The following is a 25,676-nucleotide window of genomic DNA, read 5'->3' as shown; positions in this document are numbered from 1 at the left end:
CGGCTTCTCTGATTACATCTTGGCAATGTTGCCACTGGATTTCGATTTGTGTTGGCGGCAAAGTACTTCGAGAGAGGTTACTTGTAACTCGGTCGGAAAAGAATTGGCGATCTCTTGCGATTGTAGCCGTTCAACGTTGTACCTTCTCCTAGCAACTCCCTGTTTTACCTTGGGTCTGGAAATCCGAAGTGCTACCTTGGCTACAACGAGGTAGTGGTCCGAGGCGATGTTAGCTCCTCGGAAAGTTCGGACATCCATGATGCTGGAACTGTGTCTGGCGTCGATCGCAATATGGTCAATCTGATTGACTGTAGATTGATCTGGAGAACTCCAAGTTCCTTTGTGGATGTTGAGGTGTGGAAAACGCGTACTGGCTACCATGACGTTTCGCCCCGCAGCAAAATCTATGAGCCTGAATCCATTGTCGGAAGTGTTGTCGTGCAGGCTGTTCTTCCCGATTATTCCACCAGAGATATCTTCCCTTCCTAGTTTGGCATTAAAATCGACCAGGACTATTTTAATATCGTAGCTAGGGCACTGCTCATATGTTTTGTCTAGGAGCTCGAAGAACATATCTTTGGTGTTGTCGTCTTTCTCTTCTGTGGGGGCGTGAACACATATCAGGCTAATGTTGCCGAATTTTGCCTTGATGCGTATGTTGTTCTTTTCGTGGTACCAGTCACCATAGAAAATATCGCAGTTTTTTATCCTCTTTTTGCCCGGCCCATCCCAGAGAGATCTAACCGATGCATTTGATGTCAATAAAGATTTTAGACAAGGCGATGTACACAGCTCCTTAATATTCTTCAAGAGATAAATTCATCGGGTGATTATTGGTCCTCTCTGCATAGATGGAGAGTGGAGAAGAATATACAACGACGAACTGAACGGGCGTTACAGCTCAACGTTCATCGCTCTAGCCCGGAAGGTCTTCGAATGCAATCCCGAGGAATGGCGCAGTAGAGGAAGACCGCGACTCAACCAACAACAACGTGCGAAACTGGAGAAAGCTAGCTAGGGACCGAGCTGCTTAGAGACGCATGTTGGTTAAGGCCCAGGTCAGCCCCCTTAAGTAAGTAAGGAATTGACAAATCTACAAAGCCAATCCCTTGTTATAAAAATAATCCAAATTGCTTCTTTTTACAAAACTTGCATTAAATTTGATCAAAAATATAATTTAGCTCAGGTTCAACCTTGAAAATTGGATTGTATCTTTCACTGAGCCCCTACACACTTTTCCTCTGATTTTGTAATTATAAATTCCTTTAAAGTATAATTAACCTCTTTTGTACAAACTAAAATTGCTTTATGTCACGAACCTGTTGGATAATAAAAAAAATTAATTTCAGATCCTTTTATGCACATGTTTTAATATATAAATGAACTTGAACATAACGCATTTACGTGAGTACGTATGTATCTCAACACTTGAGTGACAGTGAAACATATATCATATGAGGTACAAGGTACACACAAATTCATATCAGTTTTAAGGATATTATAATAAGGATATTTTTAATAATGAAAAAAGAAAATTAACTTTTTTAATGTAATTTTCTTTTTATTATTAAAATATGTCATTATTTTAAATGGAAACATCAATCATACAAATTTTTTATTTTTTTAAATTACTCATTAAAAGTCTTATTTATATGAAGACATAAGACTTTCTTTATGAAAGCTATAAAGGTACTTTTCAAACACGGGCATTTAATTTCTTAAAGGGTTTTCTGTATTAAAGGCTAGTTGGATAGCGAAATAATTTTTTTTTTCAATACTTTTTACTTCGCAACTTTGTACTTTAACGTTTCATAGGCTTTATTTTTTTTAATTTGATGAATTTACTAAAAAAAACTTGAACTTTGAATTTTAGGTCTGATGCGCTGATTCATCTCCATTTCAAAAATGTCTAATTTTGTAGAGGTGTTTGAAGCTATCGACATCGTAGCGAAATTTTGAATGGATTTTGACAGTTTATTTCAGCAAAAAATGTTTATTTTGAAAAAAAGAAGAAGAGTAGTGAAGTTAAGAATTAACTTCGATCAAAATCGGAAATGATTTTTCGACAAAAGTGAGTTTTTATTTAACGAAAAGTATTTTTCATTTTTAGAGCTCTCTTTTGAATTCTGTCTAGGAGACTAGAGTAGGTTATAGGAGCAACTGCCCAGACATGGGAATTGTACTCGAGTTTCAGACGAATATAGGCTTTATACATTATAGCCAGATCAGTAGGGCTAAAAAACTTCTTGCATCTTCCCCATTGGACAATGCTGTCAAGATCTGAATTTAATGAGCTTATCATACGCTGCCGTTGGTAGTCCAGATGAGAATCTAAAAACGAATATGAAAAGTTGAGGGTACTGTCATCTGCGAAACAATTAAGTGAGTTAGAACTTTCAGACAAAAGATCATTTATAAAAATAAAGAAAAAGTGTCGGAGACAAAACGGAGCCCTGGGGCACACCAGCGTTTATTTTGTGGATATCAGATTTGAACCCGTCCAATACTACTTGAATTGAACGGTCTGAAAGGTAGTTTCTAACCCAACGAAGAATGGATTCATAAGAGAGCTTGATTCCAAACTCTATCAGATGCCCTTGAAATATCAAGTGCAATAATCTTACTTCCTCCAAAACGACGTAAGGATTTGTTCCACTGTTCGGTGAGATAAACCATGAGATCACCAGTGGATCTATTGCAACGAAAGCCATACTGCCGGTCATTAAGAAGCTTCCGTTTTTCAAGACCTTTCTTAAGCTGGAAATTAATCAGCATATCCAAGACCTTGGAAGAAGGGACGTTAGTGTAATTGGGCGATAGTTAGATGGTGAGGTGAATTCGCCTTTTTTAGGGACAGGCTGGTCAAATTCAGTTTTCCATCTACGAGGAAACAGAATTGTAGAATAGGATGGATGGGAAAGCTTACGCAGTGGTTTTGTCAGCGTTGAAGAACACCTCTTCAGAACAATAGCGGGGATACTATCCGGACCAGCGGATTTGTGCTTGTAAGGATTTTTAAAACTCTAGTAACTGAACGAGTGTGTACGAACGGAGTCATGTAACTCATTGGCAGCATCGAAGTAACAGCAAACTGTGCTGCAAGCAAATTGGCTTTATCAATCGAACTTACGTAGGGAGTGTCATTGGAATCGAGCGTAGGAACTGACGACGACGTAGTGTTGCGCCCAATTGATGTTAACAAACACTTTCTAAGATTTACTTTGCAAATTTTCAAAATAGGAATAAATTGCAAAATTGTATTTTAAAATGGTGAAATACTTTTACTTTTCAATTTCAAAAATTGAAAATTCTTTTCACTTTGCAAATTTTGTGAAACACTTTAAACTTCTATTTGCAGAATCTTATTTTTTTTTTTTCAAAGTTTCAAAACTTCAGATATGAACGTGAAATATTAGGTCATTTCATAGACCACGTGCAGCCGAAGAATTAGCGGAGGCCCTTGACTGCTATAAGGCAGGCATCACTGCTATACAGGAAACGCGATGGGAGGAGGATGAAAAACTCCGATATTTACTAAGGTGACTGATACCGAGAAAACTTACAACACCTGATTGGATACGGCTTTGTCATTGGAGCCAGACTTAGGCAAGAAGTCTTGAGCTATAGATGCATCAATGAGCGCCTCATGACTCTACGCATCAAGGCTAAATTCGGTAACATTAGTCTGATATTCGCGCACGCCCCCACAGAAGAAAGAATGACAACACCAAAGATATGTTCTTCGAGCTCTTGAACAAAGCATATGAGCAGTGTGCTAGCTGCGATATTTAAACTGTCCTGGGCGATTTTAATGCAGAACTAGGAAGGGAGACATCTTTGGTGGAATAAACGGGAAAAACAGCCTGCACGACAACACTTCCGACAATTGATTCAGGCTCATAGATTTTGCTGCGGGGCGATTTTGCTGCCAGTACGCGTTTTTCACACCTCAACATCCAACCATCAACCAGATTGATCATATTGCGATCGACGCCAGACACGCTTCCAGCATTATGGATGTCCGAATTTTAAGAGGAGCTTAAATCGACTCGGACCACATCCTTGGCTCCTTGAAGCCAAGGTAGAATTTCGGGTTTCCAGACCCAAGGCAAAATAGGGAGATGCTGGAAGAAGATACAACGTCAAACGGGTGCAATCGATAGAGCTCGCCAAATCATCCTTCGACCAAGTTACAAGTAGCCTCCCTCGAAGTTCTCTGCCGCCAACACAATGTATCAAAAACCAGTGTCAACATTGCCAAGATGCAATCAGAGGATCCGCCTCTGACGTGCTGAGTTTCAAGGAACCACCAACACCCTGGTTTTAATAGCAATGTCGGCGTTGTATAAAAGGACGAGAGCTGCTCATGAGCTCTATGAGCAAAAGAGGCGAGAGGAACGCCGACTTCTCAGAAGGAAAAAGAGAGAGCATGAACAGAAACGAAATTCACAACTACATAAACCTACAACCGAAGGGTGCAAAGACGAAAGTGGAAACATCATAGTGGAACCGCAGTCAATGCTGAGGATATGGAAGGACCACTTCTGCAGACTGTATAACGGCGCCGACGAACTGAATACCGCTGTCAGGCAGGACGATCCATTCAACATAGACGACGAAAGCCAACAATCCCGTCTCCCCGACTTAGACGAAGTAAAGATTGCCATATCTAAGCTGAAGTCTAATAAGGCCGCTGGAGCGGATGGCTTGAATGCCGAGCTCTTTAAAGCAGCTGGAGATAAGTTGGTTAGAAGCATGCACCAACTTATCGGTAAGATATGGTCAGAAGAAAGCATGCCCGATGAATGGAACCTCAGTATTGTTTGCCCGATCCTGAAAAAAGAACTGCACCAACTATAGACGAATCAGTCTACTTAACTTCGCCTGTAAAATCTTCTCTGCCGTGATATATGAACGTCTAAAGCCCATCGTCAACAACCCGATAGGTCTTTATCAGTGTGCTTTTAGACCAGGAAAGTCCACAGTCAATCAAATATTCACATTACGGCAGATCCTGGAAAAAACCCAAGAACACCAAATCGACACCCACCATCTTTTGATCGATTTCAAAGCCGCATATGCAGCATCTACATGGACGAGCTGTATAGAGCCATGTCTAGTTTTGGCATCCCTGCCAAACTCGTCCGCTTGTGCAGGATTACCATGGAAAATTCACGCTGCTCCATAAAGGTCGAAAACAACTTAACAGAACCTTTCGATGTCAAAAAAGGTTTAAGACAATGCGCTGCATTGTTAATTTTTTAACATCGTACCTAAAAAAAAAGTGCAGAGCTCCCACGTGAACTATCTTTCAAAAGTCTGCCCACTTACTGATGACATTGACATAATCGCAAGAACACAACGTGATGTCAAATGGACTTTTAGGAGTATTGAGGCAGAAGCGGTAAAAATGGTTAATGAGAGTTATTGAGGGCAAAACAAATTACATGCTGTCATTGAGAAAGGACCAAGAAAACCGACGACGCGACGCCGACGCAGTCAAAACGTCAACATTCACAGACCTATGTGTCTTTGAGGTAGCTAAGGGCTTTTTCTAACTAAGCTCAGCTATGAACACAGAAAAAAACAGAAGGGGATGAAAGCACCTCAGGTCGTTTCGAGAGAAAAGTTCTTCGCGTAAGTGTACGACGTAGACTAAGCCAGAAGTGTTAAAGTCCAACGACTGAAATGGCTGGGTCACGTAGAGCGCATATAAACCAATACTATGGCCCGGAAAGTCTTCTAATCCACACTCACAGGACGGCGCAGTATAGGAAGACCGCGGATCAGATGGCGCGCACAAGTGGAAAGTGGCCTCACCCAACTTGGAGCGCGAAACTGGAGACATCTAGCTAGGGACCGAGCTAGATGGAGAAGTTTGTTGGGTCAGGCCCTAGTTCACACAGGACTGTAGCACCACCTTAAGTATGCAATAAAAACTCTCGAAAAATGTTGATAAAATTAGTTTTTGACTAAAAAAAATATCAATTGACAACATTTTTGACATAACGCGAAAATCTACAAAAACAACAAGTGCCTAAAAAACTGTTTTTGAATCGAATAATACGAAAACTTTAAATGTTTGTATCCCAATTTTGCTTTATTTCAATTTGTTTAAGTTTTATAAGACTAACTGCCTTATTGCAGTCCAACTCTTGAAAGTTCACCTTATTCACGGGACATCAGTTGAACATTTAAGTTTTTTTTCAATTTTATTTAATCTTTAATGATTTTCTTTGATTCTCTTTGCACCAAAACACAAATTTTCGAAACGTAGAAATGAACTACGAATGTCGACATAAAGTGTAAATGAATATTTCAATACATCACTTTTTTAAAATAAAATATAATTTCCAACAAGTGTTCACATTCCTTCTTTGAAACCCCAAGCATTCGGCTACCGCTATACGAAATAGGTAGACTTATGTAGGTATAAACTTATGAGAAGAAAAATCTTCGAAAATTGTAAACTATTTTTCTTAACTTTTTTATCTTTTAGAAGCAATGAAAAAGTTTTCCCCATTTCATTTCACTTGTGTGTCGAAATTACCCGGTTACTTTTGGCACAATGGGGAAATTCTTCTTTATTATTATTATTATGGTAAAAGGATGTTCCTGGTTTATCCATGTTCCTACAGTTGCGGTTAAAAAAAATGCAACTAAAGTGGAATTGGAATAATGTTAAATTGTAAATTTAAATAATGGAAACATTTGTGTTGCCTCCAAATTCTGCATTCACCCAAAAAACACATAATTATAATTGTCCTTTTGAAAGTTTTTCATATAACGATGTAGGACATTTTTATGCTAAGATACTGAAGGATGAGATTTTGCCCTATAACAAAGTCGGTGTTATGGAATGTCCTGTACGGCACAGTCGCCAGACTTAAAGGCGTTTGATTCATAAAATTCATGATGTTCTGTGGTGTAATATTTTTGACCACAGCTGTGTGTATTTGTCCTTGCGAAATACACACAGACAACTGTTTGTTATACAACATCCTTTTTTTATATACATACATATAGGAATATGTGTGAATATAAAATGTTGTAGCTTTATGCAATTTCAAGTGCGTCTCTCACTCAACTCGGCCCAACTTCAACTCAACTAAACTATAAAACTATTTTACTAAAAGAGAAACGTTTCTTATGTGTGGTAAGAGAGTTTTGCAAAAGTTAAAATTAGATTTATGGATTTTGGAAGTTCGAAATTGATCTATGAATCGTCCTTATGGGATGTGTATTAATATTCCTATATCCATATTCGTAGGTACATGTATGGTTCTAAGTGTAAGTTCTTTAAGGACATTATTTTTGAAAAGTATTTTTTTCAATTTATTTAAACCACCCACAGGAAATTAAGTGTACTTTTACATATTTGAACTTTATTTGGTTTGGATTTAAAATGTTCTTGGACCAGTTTTCTATAATTTATTCAAGATGGAATATCCTTAAATATGAAATCTATATAAATGGTATAAAAAGTCGTAAGTTTAAGAAGGAAAAGTGGAGAACATGTTTTGGAATAGTAGATGCTCTATTTACCTACAAATATGAGAAAGTGTTCTTGAAAATTAATTTTCAACGGCCCCTTAGAAGTTGTTGACTTGTCAAATTTAAAATTCTGACATTTCTGGACGTTTGATCCGTATTTCAAGATTCAGCAGAGATATTGACTTGAAATAAATGCTGTCTTATAGACAAAAATATATAAAATGAACAGGAAAGGAAAGGAAACAACGTTAAGTATATTTTTTTTATAAAAGCTTTTTTTTATTAAAGTGGATAAAATTTGTTGATCTCTTAAGAACCAATAATGCTACCAACTTCAATAAATTTAATTTTACACAGAATGAAGTCATACAATGACTTATTACAAAAAATGGCTCGGAGCGAACCAGTTATCATAACTTCCTACAGACCTTAATTTTTATAAAAAAAAAACTGACTTTAGGATTTTTATAAAAATTTAACTGAATGTCGAAAACAATATTTCCTATAAGATGAATCCAATATTTTAAATTTTTAAAAAAGATATTTGAGTGGAAAGTCATTTTTTAACAACTTTTAGTATTTCAAATCGAAAAAAGCGGGTCCCGCGATTCCGTCCGGTCTGTTTTGTCTGTCTGTCCACGCTCCTACAGCCTAAACCATTGGGTCGATTGAGTTCAAACTTGGAAGTTAAGGTTTTGAGCAGACTAACAGTGGCCCCGTTGCATACTTCGAAGGAGACTATGCAGGGTAAGCGGTTATTACAAATATAAAATTCTAGGAACTACAGAATTAAATTAAGTTTAGATGTTATTCCAAATGCAAGGGCGAAATTTCAGTTGACTTAAGTGTTTTGGGAAGTGAAGTCCTTCAAAGAATTTGATTAAGATAAAAGTGTTGTGAAGATAAGTGTACAAGTTAATAATATATTTCCCACATTCCCATATCTCCACTTGCACCTCTTAGTATCCCACATTCGTTATCTCTACTTGTACCTCTTATTTTCCCACGTTCTCGCACCTTACTTATTTTCCACTTCCTGCACGCGAAGAGTCATATTCTATTAATTTTAACGTAATTTAAGAAAAGCTTGCAAATGCAAAAGCAAAATGTTTTAAGCGCTTTGCAAGCGAAAATAGAATTAAGTAAAAATATATTAAATAAAGACAGTTTTAAATCAGAACTCAACGAATAAAGGTCTTTTATTCACTGGCGCCCAACTTTAAAAAAATTCGATTAGTATTGTGTGCTCTGAAAATCTTTGTATAAAGAGAATAGAGCAAATTAAAATTATAAATCATAAGAACATCGACCACAGAAGAACCGATAGAAGAACCCAGAGAAGAAGCCGCAGATACCAGAGAAGAACCCACATCAGATACAGAAAAAAAAATGCAGATGAAGTTATTAATTGTGTAACTATTAATTTTTTTTTATGTTTATACAACTTTTGTTATTATTATCTACGAGTATCTATTACCATATACATTACGTACATATAAATATTTATTGCTAATTTTGTGACTGTGCTTAGAATTAGTGTCATTAAAAAATGTCTGAAATCGCGCAAACAATAGCATCAGCCGTGCGGGTGGCTGTCGAAGCAGCTTGTGAAACAATGGTGAGAAGAATGGCGGATTTAGGGGTAGAAAATAAAAATAATAATGATCGGTTAAACGAAAAAATTTTCGAGCTTTCGGAAAAATTGAATTCTATTCAATTACCGCAAACAGTTGTTCCCTACCAACCCATTTCTGTCGCGACACCCGAAATAGTATGTCAAATATCACTCGATGTAGTGAAATCCATACCAGATTTTAATGGTGAACGTGCGAGATACATTTCGTGGCGTCAAGCGGCCAAGACAGCAGTAGCACTATTCGATCCATATAATGGATCAGAGCGGTATTATCAAGCCGTTGCAATAATTAGGAACAAAGTTGTTGGATCTGCCGATTTAATTTTATCGTCATTCAACACTGTTCTTAATTTCGATGCAATAATTGCTCGCCTTGATAATGCATATTCTGACAAACGCCCACTACACGTACTCGAAAACCAAATGAGCATTCTATGTCAAGGACATTTATCGATCTCTGAGTATTACGACAAGATAGAAAAACATCTCACGTCTATCACCAATAAAATATCAATGGAATATTCAGGCAATAATGTTCTTATTAACTCATTAGCATCAAAATACAGAGCAGATGCATTGCGAGTATTTATTTCAGGCCTTAATAAGCCTATTTGCAATATTTTATTTTCTTCCGGTTGTGAAGACCTGCCATCTGCATTAGCAAAGGCACAGGAGCTTGAGGCTAATCAACACAGGTACGAATTTGCAAGAGCATTTGATAAAAATGTATCATATGCTAGTACAAGTGGTTTCCCAAGAAGTAACCCTCACTATAAACGTGTTGTTCAAGCAAAACCCCAAGCCCCCCAAGCCCAAGTTTCCTCGACAGATAACCAGCAGAAGCAAAACCATCAATCAGATCCATACGATCACATGAGCGTGGATAACTCGTCAATATACCGACGCAGTAAAAAATCGCAAAATCGATCAGCAGCGGTGCCAGAGGGTAGCAGCAAACAGACTACCAGGCAACAGCCGCAAACCTTTGAGAACAGAGCATCGAAGCGCTCACTCGAGTCCGGCAGGGCACCACTATCGAAAGCCCAGAGAACTAATTTTCTAGACGAATACGAAAACGATTATGAAAACCTCGATGAGGAATATGAAGATCAGATTCATTTTTTAGATTAAAGTCGGCTTTACCATTTGTTGAAAAGAAACTCAATGGCAAAACTGTATTGAGAATCCTAGTAGACACTGGTACAGCCAAAAACTATATCAAACAAATTCCGCAATTAAAAGTCATTCCAAATAGTAAACATTTTAAGGTTAAGTCCCTCCACGGTGAAAATAAAATAACTCACAAATATAAAATACAATTTTGTGGTATAATAACAGAGTTTTTTATCCTTCCCCAATTAGAAACCTTCGATGCGATTATAGGGTATGATTTTCTCGCGCAGATAAAAGCGCAAATTGATACAAAACGTTCTTTGTTAGTTTACGAAAATGGGGAGATGGAAATCAAATTTTTGGAATGCGAACAGGTTAATAATTTAAAAATCGATATGAAAACAATTCCTAACACCGTCAAAAGTGAATTTAAGGAATTAATCGAAGAATTATCAGAAGTGTTCGCCCAACCGGATGAGAGATTACCTTTTAACACAAAAATAAAAGCAACCATTAAAACAATAGACTCAGAACCAATATATTCCAAACCAAGACCATACAATATGGCAGCAATTCCTTTTGTAAATAAGGAAATTAAAAGATTGTTAAGTGATGGAATAATTCGGCCTTCACATTCCCCGTATAACACTCCCATATTGGTTGTAGGGAAAAAAGGCATTAACGAAGACGGTACTGCCAAATCTAGGTTAGTGTTTGACTATAGAAAGTTAAATGAACGCACTATACCAGATCGGTATCCCATCCCAGAAACTTCAGTAATCCTCTCAAATTTAGGACAAGCTAGATTCTATTCAACAATAGATCTAAAATCCGGCTTCCATCAAATTCTCCTAGAAGAAAAGGACCGGGAAAAAACAGCTTTCTCCATAAATAATGGAAAATACGAGTTCTGCAGATTACCTTTCGGCTTGAAAAATGCTCCCAGCATTTTTCAACGAACAATAGACAACATATTGCGAGATGAAATAGGCAAATGTTGTCATGTTTATATAGATGATGTAATCATTTTTTCGCAGACAGAAAGAGATCATCTAGAAGACATAAAGAACATTTTTTCTAAACTTTTAAACGCTAACATGCGAATATCTCCAGAAAAATGTAAATTTTTTAAGCATGAGCTTGAATTTTTAGGATTTCTTGTCTCTGGAGACGGCATTAAAACCTGCCCAAATAAAGTCAAAGACATTGTAGACTTCGAAGTGCCAAAAACACTTCGTGCACTAAGATCTTTTCTTGGTCTTTCTGGTTATTACCGTCGCTTTGTTAAAGATTATGCCCAAATAACCAAACCTTTAACAAAATACCTAAGAGGAGAAAACGGAAATATAGGAACGAATAAGTCTAAGAACATCAAAATTAATCTAAATACTGAGGCTATATGTGCCTTTAATAGAATAAAGAACATTTTAGCCTCAGAAGATGTTTTACTATTCTATCCTGATTTTCAAAAGCCTTTGGACTTAACTACCGATGCTTCATCGCAAGCATTAGGCGCCGTTCTTTCTCAAGGTGGTAGACCTATTACAATGATATCTCGAACTTTAAGCAAGTCTGAAGAAAATTACGCTACAAATGAACGTGAAATGCTAGCAATAGTTTGGGCATTGAAATCTTTGAGAAATTACTTATATGGTGCTCCCGATATTCATATTTATACAGATCACCAACCACTCACATTTGCTATTTCTGAAAAAAATCCTAACACCAAACTGAAGAGATGGAGAGCATTTATTGAAGAATATTCTCCAACCTTTCATTATAAACCTGGTAAAGAAAACAAGGTAGCTGATGCGTTATCTCGACAACATATTAACACGCACTCTACTTCTAGAGAAACTGTTCATAGCGAGGAATCTTTAACAAAAGTAATACCTTCGGTAGAAAATCCAATCAATTGTTTCAAAAATCAAATCTTTATCAGTCAAGGTTCTCAGAAAAGCAAAAAAGTTAAAATTCTTTTCCAAAAACAGGTTAGACATACAATAACATTCAGTTCCATCAGAGAACTTATCGAAATATTGCGTGATGTTCTTCATACGGATTTAGTCAATGGAATCTATTGTGACATTGAAACTTTAGGTAAAATACAAAATGACCTCATGGTTGCTTTCCCCAAAGTAAAAATTAAATATGCAAACAAACTTGTTCAAGATGTGTTTAACACACACGATCAAGAGGAACTTATCATAAACGAGCATAACAGAGCACATAGAGGACCAAAAGAAAACTTCAAACAAATAATCTCAGAGTACTATTTTCCAAATCTTATGAAGCTATGTAATACATACGCTTCTAAATGTAAAATTTGTAAAGAAAATAAATATAACCGTAGACCAGCGCAACATCCGATCGGTGCAACACCAATTCCCACGTATGTAGGAGAGATTTTGCATTTAGATATTTACAATACTGGTCGAAAATATTTTATAACATGTATAGACAAATTTTCTAAATTTGCCATTATAAAACATATTCCATCCAGAAATTCTGTCGTCATAAAAAACCCATTAATCGAAATAATTTCCCAGTTTAGAAATACGAAAATAATAGTTATAGATAATGAAGGCGCTTTTACATCAATTGCAACGCAAGCATTGCTAAAAAACGAATTTAACATTTCTACACATTCTGTACCAGCACTCCACAGTCAAAGCAATGGACAGGTAGAAAGATTCCATTCGACTCTTGCTGAAATAGCTAGGTGTACAAAGGATAGTACAACAGATATTGTTGAATTAATGCTACTATCAACCTTCAAATATAACAACTCAATTCACTCGGTAACAGGTTATAAGCCCTCAGAAATTTTTCACGATATCTCTAAAAAAATGACAAATGCAATTATCTCAAAATTAAAAACTAAACAGATCAAAGACATTGAATTCCACAATAAAAATACCACGCCTAAAGATTTCAGGCCAGGTGAAAAGGTATATGTAAAAACTAATAAAAGAATTGGTAATAAATTATCCAAACTTTATAACCAAAAAACTATTCAGGCTGATTTAGGCACAGCTGTAGTAATTGAAGGAAGACAAGCGCATAAAAATAATCTAAGATAAAATTTTATTTCTAGATTTATGAAAATATGGCTAGGCGCCGCAAAAATTGTTGACTACTCTTCAGCGTTATTCATTCCTATTCCTGCAGGAGAAGTTGCCATTTACGAAAACCATTTCTACCTTAAACACACTACAAATTTTTCGGATATTGATACAATAATGTCAGAAAATAGAAATATATTAAATGAAATCAAAAACGAAAGATGCAAAGAAATACTGCTTCAGGACATAAATGAAATTGAACGCTTGTTAACATTACTAAGACCTTCCACGAGAAAGACGCGATAGATTTTTTAGGTTCCGCAATCAAATTTATTGCTGGTACTCCTGATCATGCAGATATGGAACTGTTAAAAACCCAAGAAGACGAACTAACTAGGGCTAACAACAGACAGATTGAAATAAACACTCAATTCACGGCAAAAATAGACGAGATAACTGATATAATAAATACAATAAATATAAACGAAATTAATAAACCTAATTCGGCTGATAACTATGACAAATTAAGTGCAGTTATGTCACAAAGAAATAGGATTATAATAAATAATTTAAGCAATAACATTTATTCTCTCATTCTTGCCAAAAACAACATTGTTAATCCTTTAATTCTAAGTACAGAGGAAATAGGTATTATCAAGATCAAAGAAAATGTTTTAACTGATTTAAGCGATTTGTTAAATATTGCCGATGTAAAAATGTATTACCAATATAATTCTTTAATTTATTTAATTAAGATTCCTGAGGTTCAGGAAATATGTAAATTATTCGAAATTATTCCTGTTATTCATAATAATAAAATTATTGATTTAAGTTCAAATATATCAGCAATTTGTAAAAATATGCAATATCCCTTAAGTACTTGTAAGAAAGCTCCCTTATACTCCTATTGTGAAACAGATTCCCAAAATCCTTGCCTTTCCCAACTCCTTAATAATAATACTGCACACTGCCCCACAACTCATGCTATCGACATCAAAAAGATCGAAGTCGTAAGAAATGGACTTATCGTAGCCAGGGACGAGAACATAACTATAGAAGAAAAAGGCCAGCGTATCGTCCTGAATGGAACCTTCCTAATAACATACGATGATAAAATCAATATCAATGGCAAACAATTTTTCACAGAAAAGTCTATAGAAGTGAATCACCTACCAGCACCAAAACGAACTATTTTGAATGAAGTCGTCTTCAACGAAAAAATTACGCTTCCGCGTTTACACAAGCTGCACATCATCAACAACCAAAAAATAAAAGAATTTTCGATTACGCTCGAGACAAGCAAATGGATGTTATATGGCACCATAGCTATACTTGCACTGGTGATTTTTGTCTTGCTTTATGTAAAAATTAAGCCGAAAACTGTTAAAATAACAACAAAAACAGACAGTGTTTCATCAGCGTTAGATGAAGAAATTTTAAAATTACGTGTTATGAACATCATGAACGAGGACGTCCAGTCTTAAGGATGGGAGGAGTTAATAATATATTTCCCACATTCCCATATCTCCACTTGCACCTCTTAGTATCCCACATTCGTTATCTCTACTTGTACCTCTTATTTTCCCACGTTCTCGCACCTTACTTATTTTCCACTTCCTGCACGCGAAGAGTCATATTCTATTAATTTTAACGTAATTTAAGAAAAGCTTGCAAATGCAAAAGCAAAATGTTTTAAGCGCTTTGCAAGCGAAAATAGAATTAAGTAAAAATATATTAAATAAAGACAGTTTTAAATCAGAACTCAACGAATAAAGGTCTTTTATTCACTTACATAATAAAACAAGTACAACAGTATGAGTTCCCGAGCTTTACAAATTTTAAACCTGGAAAGTAAAGGTGTTTTTGGTAAACGTGATGAGAAGACATTTGTTAAAGGGCAGAAAACAAACGATAACTGTGAAAGAGCATGTGATTTAGGTAAATGGTTTTCATTATATTTATGAATGTGTATTGTTAGTTTGTCCTTTTAGCATGCGATGGCAATTTTTCTGAGCCTGTAATTCACGAAACAACGTCATCTGCAGATGGAGTTGATTATGACAATCTGGGTATACTTTTTGAAGAATTTGGTGGCAATGTAAACAGAAACACAGGATCTGATCATGATTTCAGTTCAGATGACATTTTCGAGCTTTCAGACATGGATATTTCTTCAGATTCCCTTGACGAAGAACTATTGCAGATGGGAAAGCAAATTCAGGAAAATTTGGTTGATTCTCCTCGACGTTCTGCAGTTGAAAACCAATTGGAATATGATTCGCGAAGTCATTGCAATAAAAAGAAACAGAGGGGAATCATACACTCGAAAAACTGGAGTAGTTGAGGCAAGAAAATGTAAGCCTCTTAACAGCTGTCGACAAAATTGCAAGGACAAAATCCCTTTTGAAAAGCAGAAGGAAATCTTCAAATCCTATTGGGCGTTGGGAACGTTCAACGAAAGAATCCTTTTTATCGGAGCTTTGATAGAAATAGAAGATAAAAAATCACAGACATTAAAAAAAGCGAGACTCGACTCCGAAACCGACAGCATCATATAAAGTATTTCATTAACTTTGAGAAAGATAAAATTCGTGTCTGTCAAAAGTGCTTCAAACTATGCTTCAACCGAAAGTTTTCTGAAATCCGTTGTAAAAAAAAATTGAAGCAACCGAATATGCCTTTTAAAGATCACCGTGGTTTGGCTGGAGGAAGTAATAAAATGGCTGACGAAATGGTTGATGTTGTTAAGGCCCATATAAATAGCTTCCCTGTATACGAAAGTCACTACTCAAGGCGTAACACTTCGTGCAAATATTTGTATGCGGATTTGACATTGGCAACTATGTAAAAACTATTCTGCGAAAATCATCCGGGAGTATCCGTTAGTTTGAGCAAATCTTCACAAATATTTAAAGGTATGTGTTGTGTATTGTATATATTTAATTATTATAATCTTGTATTTAAGTAATATGTGAAATCTTCAATAATTAATTTGTATTACTTTGGTAGGTATGAACATAGAGTTTAAAAAGCCCAGCAGCGACACATGTAATAGGTGTGACACCATGAAAACAAAAATAGCAATAGCGAAACCTGATGGAGCTGAGGAACTTGCAAGTCTTCAAAGTGATTTAGATCAACACAATACCATCACAGACTTGGCATACGACTCTAAAAGAGAAGATAAAATACTGACCAAGGAATCAAGGTTTTTGCATTTGACCTTCAACAGTGCCTTCCAACACCATACCTCCGAAACTCTGTAAGTTTTTACAAAAGGCAGCTGTGGACATATAATCTTACGGTTCATGATTTTTACTCAAACACCCCATATTGTTTTATGTGGCACGAGGCAATGGCTAAGCGAGGAGGAAATGAAACTGCATCATGTTTGCTGAAGCATATGCAAAATGTAAGCGCAAACGAACAAGTAAGACATTTGATTTTCTATAGTGATTCTTGTGGTGGTCAAAATAAGAATTCATTTGTGAGTACAATGTTTTTGACATTTTTGGAAACTAACTCCAGCATTGAGGTTATAGACCACAAATTTTTAGAGCCAGGTCACACTCATATGGAGTGTGACGTAGATCATGCACTGATAGAAAAAAAAAGAAACGAACAGAAGTACGGATTCATCATCCTCATGATTGGTATAATTTTGTCCGAACCGTGGGTTTAAAAAACCCATTCAATGTAATTGAAATGAACAACAAAGATTTCTTTGACTTTGGTTCTGTTTCGAAAACAAAACTTTTGTGGAGGAACCGGGATGAAGACTCAAACAAATTTGTATGGAATAAGGTGAGATGGTTGAGATACAACAGAACTACGTTTGGTAAAATTGAATACAAAACAAGCCTTGATAAAAATCAGCCCTTTTCAACCATAAATGTTGCAAAACGGGGAATCAACTCAATTAAATTAAGTGAGATTACCAATGCACCAGCAAAAAATTTAATAAGTTCGCACAAAAAGCTTATTTCCGTTTATTGATCCTGCATTTCATGAATTTTATAACAACCTAGATACGGAAATGCAACCTGTAGCTGACATACATCCTGACCTAGTAGATGTAGACGAAAATGAAGAGTTCTAAGCCTTTCTTATTTTTAAGTTTTTTTTTAAATGTATATTTTAACATATCTATGAACTTGAATTTGATGTTTTTTTTTATAAGTTTTGTTTTGTTTTTGTGAATTATTAATGTAATATATTTGTCAAAGCTAGGCTTAACCAAAAGAAGCAAAACACGTGTGGTTTCAATAAGTGATTACAAAAGAATGATTTATTTCATTTAATACAAGATGGATAAAGAAGAGGAAGTAAAATAGAAAGAAGACGAAGAACGTTTTAGTTATGCCAGATATTCATTATTTTGGCAGTACCCAACACGCCCCCTCTCAAAAAGATTTACAATAATGTGAAATTCAAGTTTTATATATACATATACATAAATACATTTCTTTTAAATAAAAAAAAATAAAACTACATTATATGAAAAATTCAATTTTATACAATATTCTAACATAATTATTCAGAATAATTTATTTTAGTAAGACGTGGCCTCAACGCTCTGTCAGTGCCACTTTGAAGTGCCTGATCGGACAAAACAGAGACATCTCCGGAACTGCCTTCTGCACTAGTTACAATTTCAGATTGAACGTCTGATGACCTCGCTTGCACATTGATTTCAGTTTGTTGATCTTGATTATTGTTTTGACTGACGTTTTGATTTCTAATTTGATCTAAGTGCCGTTTAATCTCTCTGTTATTATGAGTAATGATGCACGAATATGTCCGAGGTCCAAGTTGTTTTCTTACTGTTGCTTGAGTCCAACTTGGTTTATTGATGTTTCTGTAGTCTCTAATCATAACTTTTTGTCCTTTGGAAAATTCAGCATTGCGATTGCCTTTATAATTCGCAACAATTTTATGTTGACTATCTAATATCTTTTCTCTTGTGATTGGAGGTTTTAAAGAACTAAAACGTGTTTTCAGAACGCGCCCAAAGAAAAGCTTGGCTGGTGATTCACCAGTCGAACAATGTTTAGTATTGCGATAATCAACCATAAATCTATTTAAAATTGTGTCTATACAGACGTTTTTATGATCCTTCAGATTTGCAAGGATAGATTTTTTTAAAATTTTAACAAAATTTTCGGCTTGGCCATTTGTAGCCGGATGTCCAGGTGCCGTAAAAATGTGTTTAACACCATTATTTTTTGTAAATGTAGAAAATTCATGTGACGTAAATTGTCGACCGTTGTCTGTTACGAGAACGTCAACTAGTCCGTAGCGACAAAATAATTCCCTGAGTTTACTAATAGTAAATGAAGAAGTAATCTCCTTCGTCTTGAATACTTCAACCCATTTGGAAAATGAGTCAATGACAATAAAAAAATAAAAGTTCCCAATAGGACCTGCAAAATCTGCATGAACTCGACTCCATACCGAGTAAGAAGGGTTCCATGGGATTAACGAACTTTTTTCTGGACTAGGTTGTAATTCTTGACAAGGAATACAATTTTGAATTAAATTTTCAATATCTGCATCCATTCCTGGCCACCAAACGTAAGAACGAGCCAGCATTTTGGTCTTAACAATACCCAAATGTGAGGCATGTAGTTCAGAAAGTATGTGTGTTCGCAGCTTTGTAGGTACAATGGTGCGATAACCCCATAACACACAATCGTATTCTACCGAAAACTCATCTGATTTATTTCGATACGGAGTAAATTCATTACCTTTCAAGTTACGCACTGAACCATTTTGAATGGCTTCACTGAGCTTTGACAACACTGGGTCACGTCTTGTTTCCCGAGCTATGTCCTTGAAACTCAAATTTAAATAATTTTCTGATTCAATATAGTTCACGTAGTTAATCTCATCATAATCATTCACGGAAAAGGTTTGTGGCATTCGTGAAAGGCCATCGGCATCATTTAATGTACCTTTTATATACTCAACAGTATACTCAAAACCTGAAAGTATGAGAGCCCATCTCTGCATGCGCGCAGAGGCCATGAGAGGCAAACCCTTATGCTCCCCAAATATACTTAAAAGCGGTTTATGGTCGGTTCGCAAAACAAACTTATTTCCCAACAGGTATTGTTTCAGTTTTGAAACACAAAAAATAATAGCGAGCGCTTCTTTCTCGAGAGTACTATAGTTACTCTCACTTTTTGTCAATGCCCTTGATACAAAGGCAATTGGCCTCGAACCTTCGTTCAATTTGTGAGAAAGAACCCCAGCTACAGCATTGCTGCTGGCATCTGTGGTTAGAATAATGGGCATATCAGGGTTGAAATGCACTAAGACCTGATCTGACGTAACTTCCGATTTTATCAATTCATATGATTTTTGGCATTCTTCTGACCAGATAAATTTAATGTTTTTGCGTAAAAGCTTATATAAAGGAAACATTTTACTAGAGAAGTTGTTAATGAACTTTGAATAGTAGTTCACCATACCAATAAAAGCCCTGAGCTCAGAAACATCTTTCGGGATAGGTGCTAATGAGACACTTGAAATCCGATCGTTGTTTTTACTCAAACCATGCTTATCGATAGTAAATCCTAAGTAGCAAATTTTAGATTTGAAAAATTCACATTTCCCAACATTTAACCTAAGTCCAGCTGATTTAAGTTTTGTTAAAACCGACTTCAATGTTGTAATGTGTTGACCAATATTTGGACCCGTGATTGTAATATCATCTTGATATACCACAACAAATGGAATTCCTCGTAATAACGTTTCCATTGACTTTTGAAAAATTGCGGCTGCGGTTTTAACACCAAACGGTAATCGCTTAACTTTTAATAAACCGATATGTGTACTCCAGGTACAAAGAAGCTGCGATTTTTCGTCTAATAAAAGTTGGTTGTAAGCATTCGACAAATCAAGTTTTGTGAATAATTCACCGCCGTTGAATGTCGCAAAGATTTCCTCAATACGAGGCAAAGGGTATTTAAAGTCTACCAACCATTTGTTAATAGTGACTTTATAGTCAGCACAAATTCGAAGATCGCCATTTGGTTTCAAAATTGGAACCAAAGGAGTTGCCCATTCAGAGTTGTTAATGTGCTCAAGCACACCACTCTGGACTAAACCTCGCAATTGCTTTTCAACTCTATCTTTCCATGCTAGTGGCAAAGGCCGGGGTTTAAAAAAAACAGGCTTTGAATTATCGCATAAATCTAATGATATTTTACTAATGTTAAAAGTGCCTAGCTCTTCTTTGAAAACTTCCGAAAACTCGTTTTTTATCTGCTCAACAACAATTGAGTATTTATCATTAGTTTCTACCGAGTTAACTTGCATCAATTCAAAATTAAATGCTCTCAAAAATGTACGACCAAGCAAAGGAGGACTGTTATTTTTAGAGACCACAACAACAATATTCTTCTTGATACCTTTATACGATATGCATGCATCGTACTCACCTAAGATTAAAATTCTTTCCCCGCTGTAATCAACATATGGGACGTGGCACGGCCTTAGCTGCATTTTACTATCGATCTGTTCATAAAACGAAACTGGAACCAACGTGCAAGGAGCACCGGTATCACAAGCGACCTCCATGCTTACACCATCAATAACCACTGACAGAGAGTACAGGCCACAATTTGAATTTGGAGATATACTAAAAATAGAAGAATTAAATAAATCATTGAATTCGTAAGTTGAATTATTATCTGAATTTGATACGTAATTTACTGTTTTGTTTTTCTTAACACTACAGACTGATGCTAGATGCCCAATCTTTTCACAACTGTGACACTTGCTCTCTTTAAATTTACAGTACTGAGAACTGTGGTTACGCCAACCACAATGAGAGCAAACTTTCTGCTGCTTGTTGTGTTTGTTTCCATAGTTACTGCTACCGCCGCCGCCGCCTGCACTGCCACTGCTACCGCCTTTACCCGCTGCTGCTGCTTTACCATTGCTCTTTTTAGATTTAAGATTTTTTATGTAATTAACTGCTTCTTCGTTGACGACTTTTTCGCTGATTTTTGTTTCCATAATCATTGCTTTTTTTAATGCGTCTGGAAGAGTTAACTTTTCATCTTCTTCACATAACCTCTCGAAGATTTTACTTGGCAAGCTCATGATAAATTGGTTCAAAATGAAGGAATCTAGATCTGTACCAAATTTGCAATTTAATGCCAGTTTTTTTACTCGAGCGTACCAATCTGCAACTGTTTCTCCATCGGTTTTGGTAGAAGAATGAAACTTTTTTCGTTCTCGGAATACGATCGTAGGTGGAGTATAATGAGATGTAAGGGTTTCACACAAATGTTTATACGTTTTTGTGACAGGTGCTTCTGGACTGCATAGACTGTGTAAAACACTGTACGGGACTGCGCCTATCGATTTCAATAAGACTGCCCTTTTTTGATTGTCCTCAGTGCAGTTTATTTCGCAAAAATGAATGTCCAATTTTTCTTTCCATATTGAAAAACTTTCATTACTGGGTGAAAATTCTGGAACTGCTGTAGTTTGGAATACAGTGACTGGTACTGGTGGCGTCATTGTTCAATGAAGTTATATTTTTTTTTTTGTGCATAAACGAAATTCGTTTGTACTTTTTCTTTTTTTATTTTTTTTTTTTTTTTTGTTAAAAAAAATATTTAACCGAACTTCTTGTTTCGTAATACGAAATAAAGATTATTTTAAACAAAATAATTTTTAATACTCGTCGCCAATTATTTGTAATATATTTGTCAAAGCTAGGCTTAACCAAAAGAAGCAAAACACGTGTGGTTTCAATAAGTGATTACAAAAGAATGATTTATTTCATTTAATACAAGATGGATAAAGAAGAGGAAGTAAAATAGAAAGAAGACGAAGAACGTTTTAGTTATGCCAGATATTCATTATTTTGGCAGTACCCAACAATTAACATACCTCTAATCATCTGTTATTAAATAATTTGATTTAATAAAAAATTATTGCTTAAATTTATTTGAAAAAACATAATTACGATGAAAAACAGCTTATCTTATTTAAGTGAACATGAACTGAAATTTTCAGTTTGCAATAAGAGCTTAATTGACATAGGTAAGTAAGAAGGGCAGGAATTCATTTTGGAAAAACAACTTTATTTACTTTTCTTGCAATAAAATGGCTAATAAACAAATTTAAAAAAAGGTAAATTGTTTATACGATTCCGTTCTGCTCTATCAGAATCTGTATAGGTTTTGCCTCCTAAATGCCTTAATTTTTTCCGAACTTAAAATAAAGTTTTAAAGTGCTTTTCCCCATAATTGTATTTTGAAACTTAAGCGGTTTTTGCTTGTGGCAACAGATTTGATTATCGAATGTGCAATTTTTTATTTTTTGGATTTTTAAAAAAATATTGAATTCTATATCTCAAAAACGGTTCAACAGTTTTTTTACGAAATTCAAATGTTGAGCGTATATTTACAATCACTAAACAACTGCATACCAAAAATAGTTTAAGAACATAATTGAAAAATTTTATATATAAAAAATTAACTAACGATTTTCAAAAAAAAAAATTGAAAAATCAAGAATTTTTGATTTATAAAATAGCATTTAAATTTTTGAAGACAAACTTATTTTTCAGGTAAAGTTTCGAATCTTAAAATAGTTTTTTTTTTGTATTATTATTTCATTAGAGCCTGACTGTAAACAACACATGAATAGCAATTTCTTGTACTTGTTTGTATGCTTGTTTCTTTTAAAATTTCACTAAAACAAATAAACTGAACGTAATAACTCCATGTTTGCGCTGAAAACTTGTAAAAATAGGAAATGTGATTGGATTGTAGTAAGTACCTTCTACCTACTAATAACATTCCTTCATTTTCATCATAAACATGGCTGAACACGCCAATGAACTATTCTTTATTATACTACACAACCAATAGCCGATCGGTTTACAATTTAAACATACATGTTCTACCTCTTTCTTATCTTCAGATAATTTACTTTCCATCCTCTTTCTTCTAATATTAAACTAAAATATAGCTACCCAAAGGAAAAAGCTTCGAACGAACTAGTTAAATACACAAACAATTGTTTTCGTTAAGTATGCTTACAAGTACTTTTCGTTTCCAGGATGAGCTGTCCTAGGATGAGTTGTGTCTTGGGATGAATCGCGCGGTTTTGTTGACAAGTCAAATGCCACTTATATCTTTGCAGACAAACTTATTTAACAGGTATGTTTTTAAATCTTATAAAGGTACTTTAACGAGATTCTTTGAATACAGGAGAAAGTTCGTGCGACCCAGTCGGGCATTTTATTTTATTTATTTGCAAAGAATTTTTAATATTTCGTTGAAAACACTTTATTTTTCAACACTGAATCTATTCGATTTGGCATAGAGTCTACGAACTTCTTGCACTTTTCTTGTGGAATCGAATACCACACTTCTTGGACAATTCTCCATAGATCCGGTTTGTTGGAAGGGTTATGCTTACTAAACTCAATCTTCAGTTCATTTCAGAGGTTCTCAATAGGATTTAGATCCGGTGATTGAGAAGGCCACTCCATTCTTTCGTCCAATTTGTTTCGCTGACAATAGAGCTTTGTTGATTTTGCCGTATGCTTAGGGTCGTTGTCTTGCTGGAAACGCCATTTAAGTGGCATATCTTCGTTAGTCCACGGAAGCATAACATTTTGCAGTATGTCCACATACGACTCCTTTGTAATTATTTCATCTATAAAGAATATTGGACCAACGCCCCACCAAGAAAAACAACCCCATAACATTATGCTGTCACCTCCATGCTTCACGGTTGGTTTAATGTACCGCGGATTGTAGGCCTCGCACTTTGGGCGACGAACAAACTGTTTCCCATCCATTCCAAATAAATTTATTTTCGTTTCGTCGCTCCAAAGCACATTCCTCCACTGCTTCTTGGCCTGAAGTGGGTCGAACGACGAACAGTCCTAGAACTAACTGACGTTGGTATTTCTAGCTGCAGATATTTTGAGGACATAAACGGATTCGTTTTAGCTTTTCTCACCAATGTAGCTTTGTCTCTTCCAGTCATTTTAGATGGACGGTTTCTCTGGTTTCTTAAACATTTTTGGAGTTTATAGCATTCCACACCATTCTGGCAGAGAGCCCAATGACTTTTGCTATCTCTCTCATGGATCCACCGCTGTTATGCAGAGCTAAAATGGCTTCTCGTTGGCCTTTAGTTCAGTGCTTCGCTCTACCCATTTCTATGTGCCAATTTTTTAAAAGATGAGCCTAAAATATCAAAATTATTTTCAGATTAGCAAGTCTCAGCAAAATTTCGACTTTTTTAAGATAATAACAATTTTTTTTTTAACCTTTATCCAAATATTGCAATTTTTTGGGAAGCAAATTTTGTAGTTGCTATCTGCTGAGTGCATACCATTACAAATAACTTCGGTTTTCTCACAAGATTAAACGTTGAATAGATTGGCAATATTATAATCGTTACAGTAACATAGCTATTTGTTAACATTTTCCCCTGACTAAAGTGCAAGATACAGTATTACCGTTGACCTTGAATGCGCTTCAAATGGGCCATCCGCTTAGTCCAATTTTGGCGCACTCTTTCCAACATTTCGGCCTGTCTTTCAATGCGTCAATTGAAGCGGGCTTGTCTGTATAGACATGAGCTTTAAAGAATTACATCTTCATCTTTAAAGAAGTACGGTTCAATGATGCCACCAGCCCATAAACCGCACCAAACTGTGACTTTTTCTGGATGCTTTGGTAGCTCTTGCAATGCTCCTGAGCCAAAAATTAACTTCGTCCCTGCACACAATAAAATGGAAGAAGTGCGCGATGAACTTTCTCAACAGAGCCCGCATTTTGATAATAAAATTCAATAATTTGCAAGCGTTGTTCGTTTGTAAGACAATTCATGGTTAAATTATAGACGAAACTGAAGATGTTTGACAGTAAAACAACACACGATACGTGCGTCAGCTGTTTAAAATACTGTTGCCAAAAAGATAATTGCTAAAAAATCGCCCTTTAATTCTTGTTCCTAGAGTTATTGGTTATTGAAATTTTTCGGTTTAACCAAAATGTTCACTTTTTTTTAAATTGCTATAGTAAAAAAAACACAAACTCAATTTTTTGAGTCTTTTTCTGCATCTTTTTGCATCTTCGAAAAAAGCACGTACTGCCAACTCTAAAAATCTTTTATTTAGACTCTATGGAACTTTAAACTTCGAGAAATTGCAACATTTTCGATTCGACAAGTCGGAATTATTACAATAACGATAGCGATTTTCATATTTTCACTTAAGTGGATTCGATAATAAGTAGAATTTCAGCATTTAGGCCAAGTGACTACCGAAAACCCATGTACCGACAAAATTTGACTATCGGCATAAGCCAGTAACTGTGAAT

At 35.5% G+C, this 25,676-nt stretch overlaps 2 protein-coding genes across 2 annotated transcripts in view; both read right to left on the bottom strand.

The window, feature by feature from the left end:
- The window catches only part of LOC129939005 (calcyphosin-like protein), a 115,430-nt gene that overhangs the window by 35,528 nt on the left and 54,226 nt on the right, over nt 1–25,676 (bottom strand). The window lies entirely within an intron of this gene.
- Nucleotides 17,842–22,027, bottom strand: LOC129941930 (uncharacterized protein K02A2.6-like). The gene has a single exon (XM_056050712.1). It carries the CDS (start codon nt 21,841–21,843, stop codon nt 17,842–17,844), a length of 4,002 nt encoding a protein of 1,333 aa, XP_055906687.1. The 5' UTR covers nt 21,844–22,027.

This window comes from Eupeodes corollae, chromosome 1, assembly GCF_945859685.1.
Source record: "Eupeodes corollae chromosome 1, idEupCoro1.1, whole genome shotgun sequence".
Taxonomy (NCBI): Eukaryota; Metazoa; Arthropoda; class Insecta; order Diptera; family Syrphidae; genus Eupeodes; species Eupeodes corollae.
The sequence above is the reverse complement of the archived record's forward strand: the minus strand, read 5'-3'. Positions and strand labels throughout refer to the sequence as shown.

What these genes read in the sequence shown, in the direction of transcription:
- LOC129941930 (XM_056050712.1), bottom strand. Translation starts at nt 21,843, where the DNA reads ATGACGCCACCAGTACCAGTCACTGTATTCCAAACTACAGCAGTTCCA.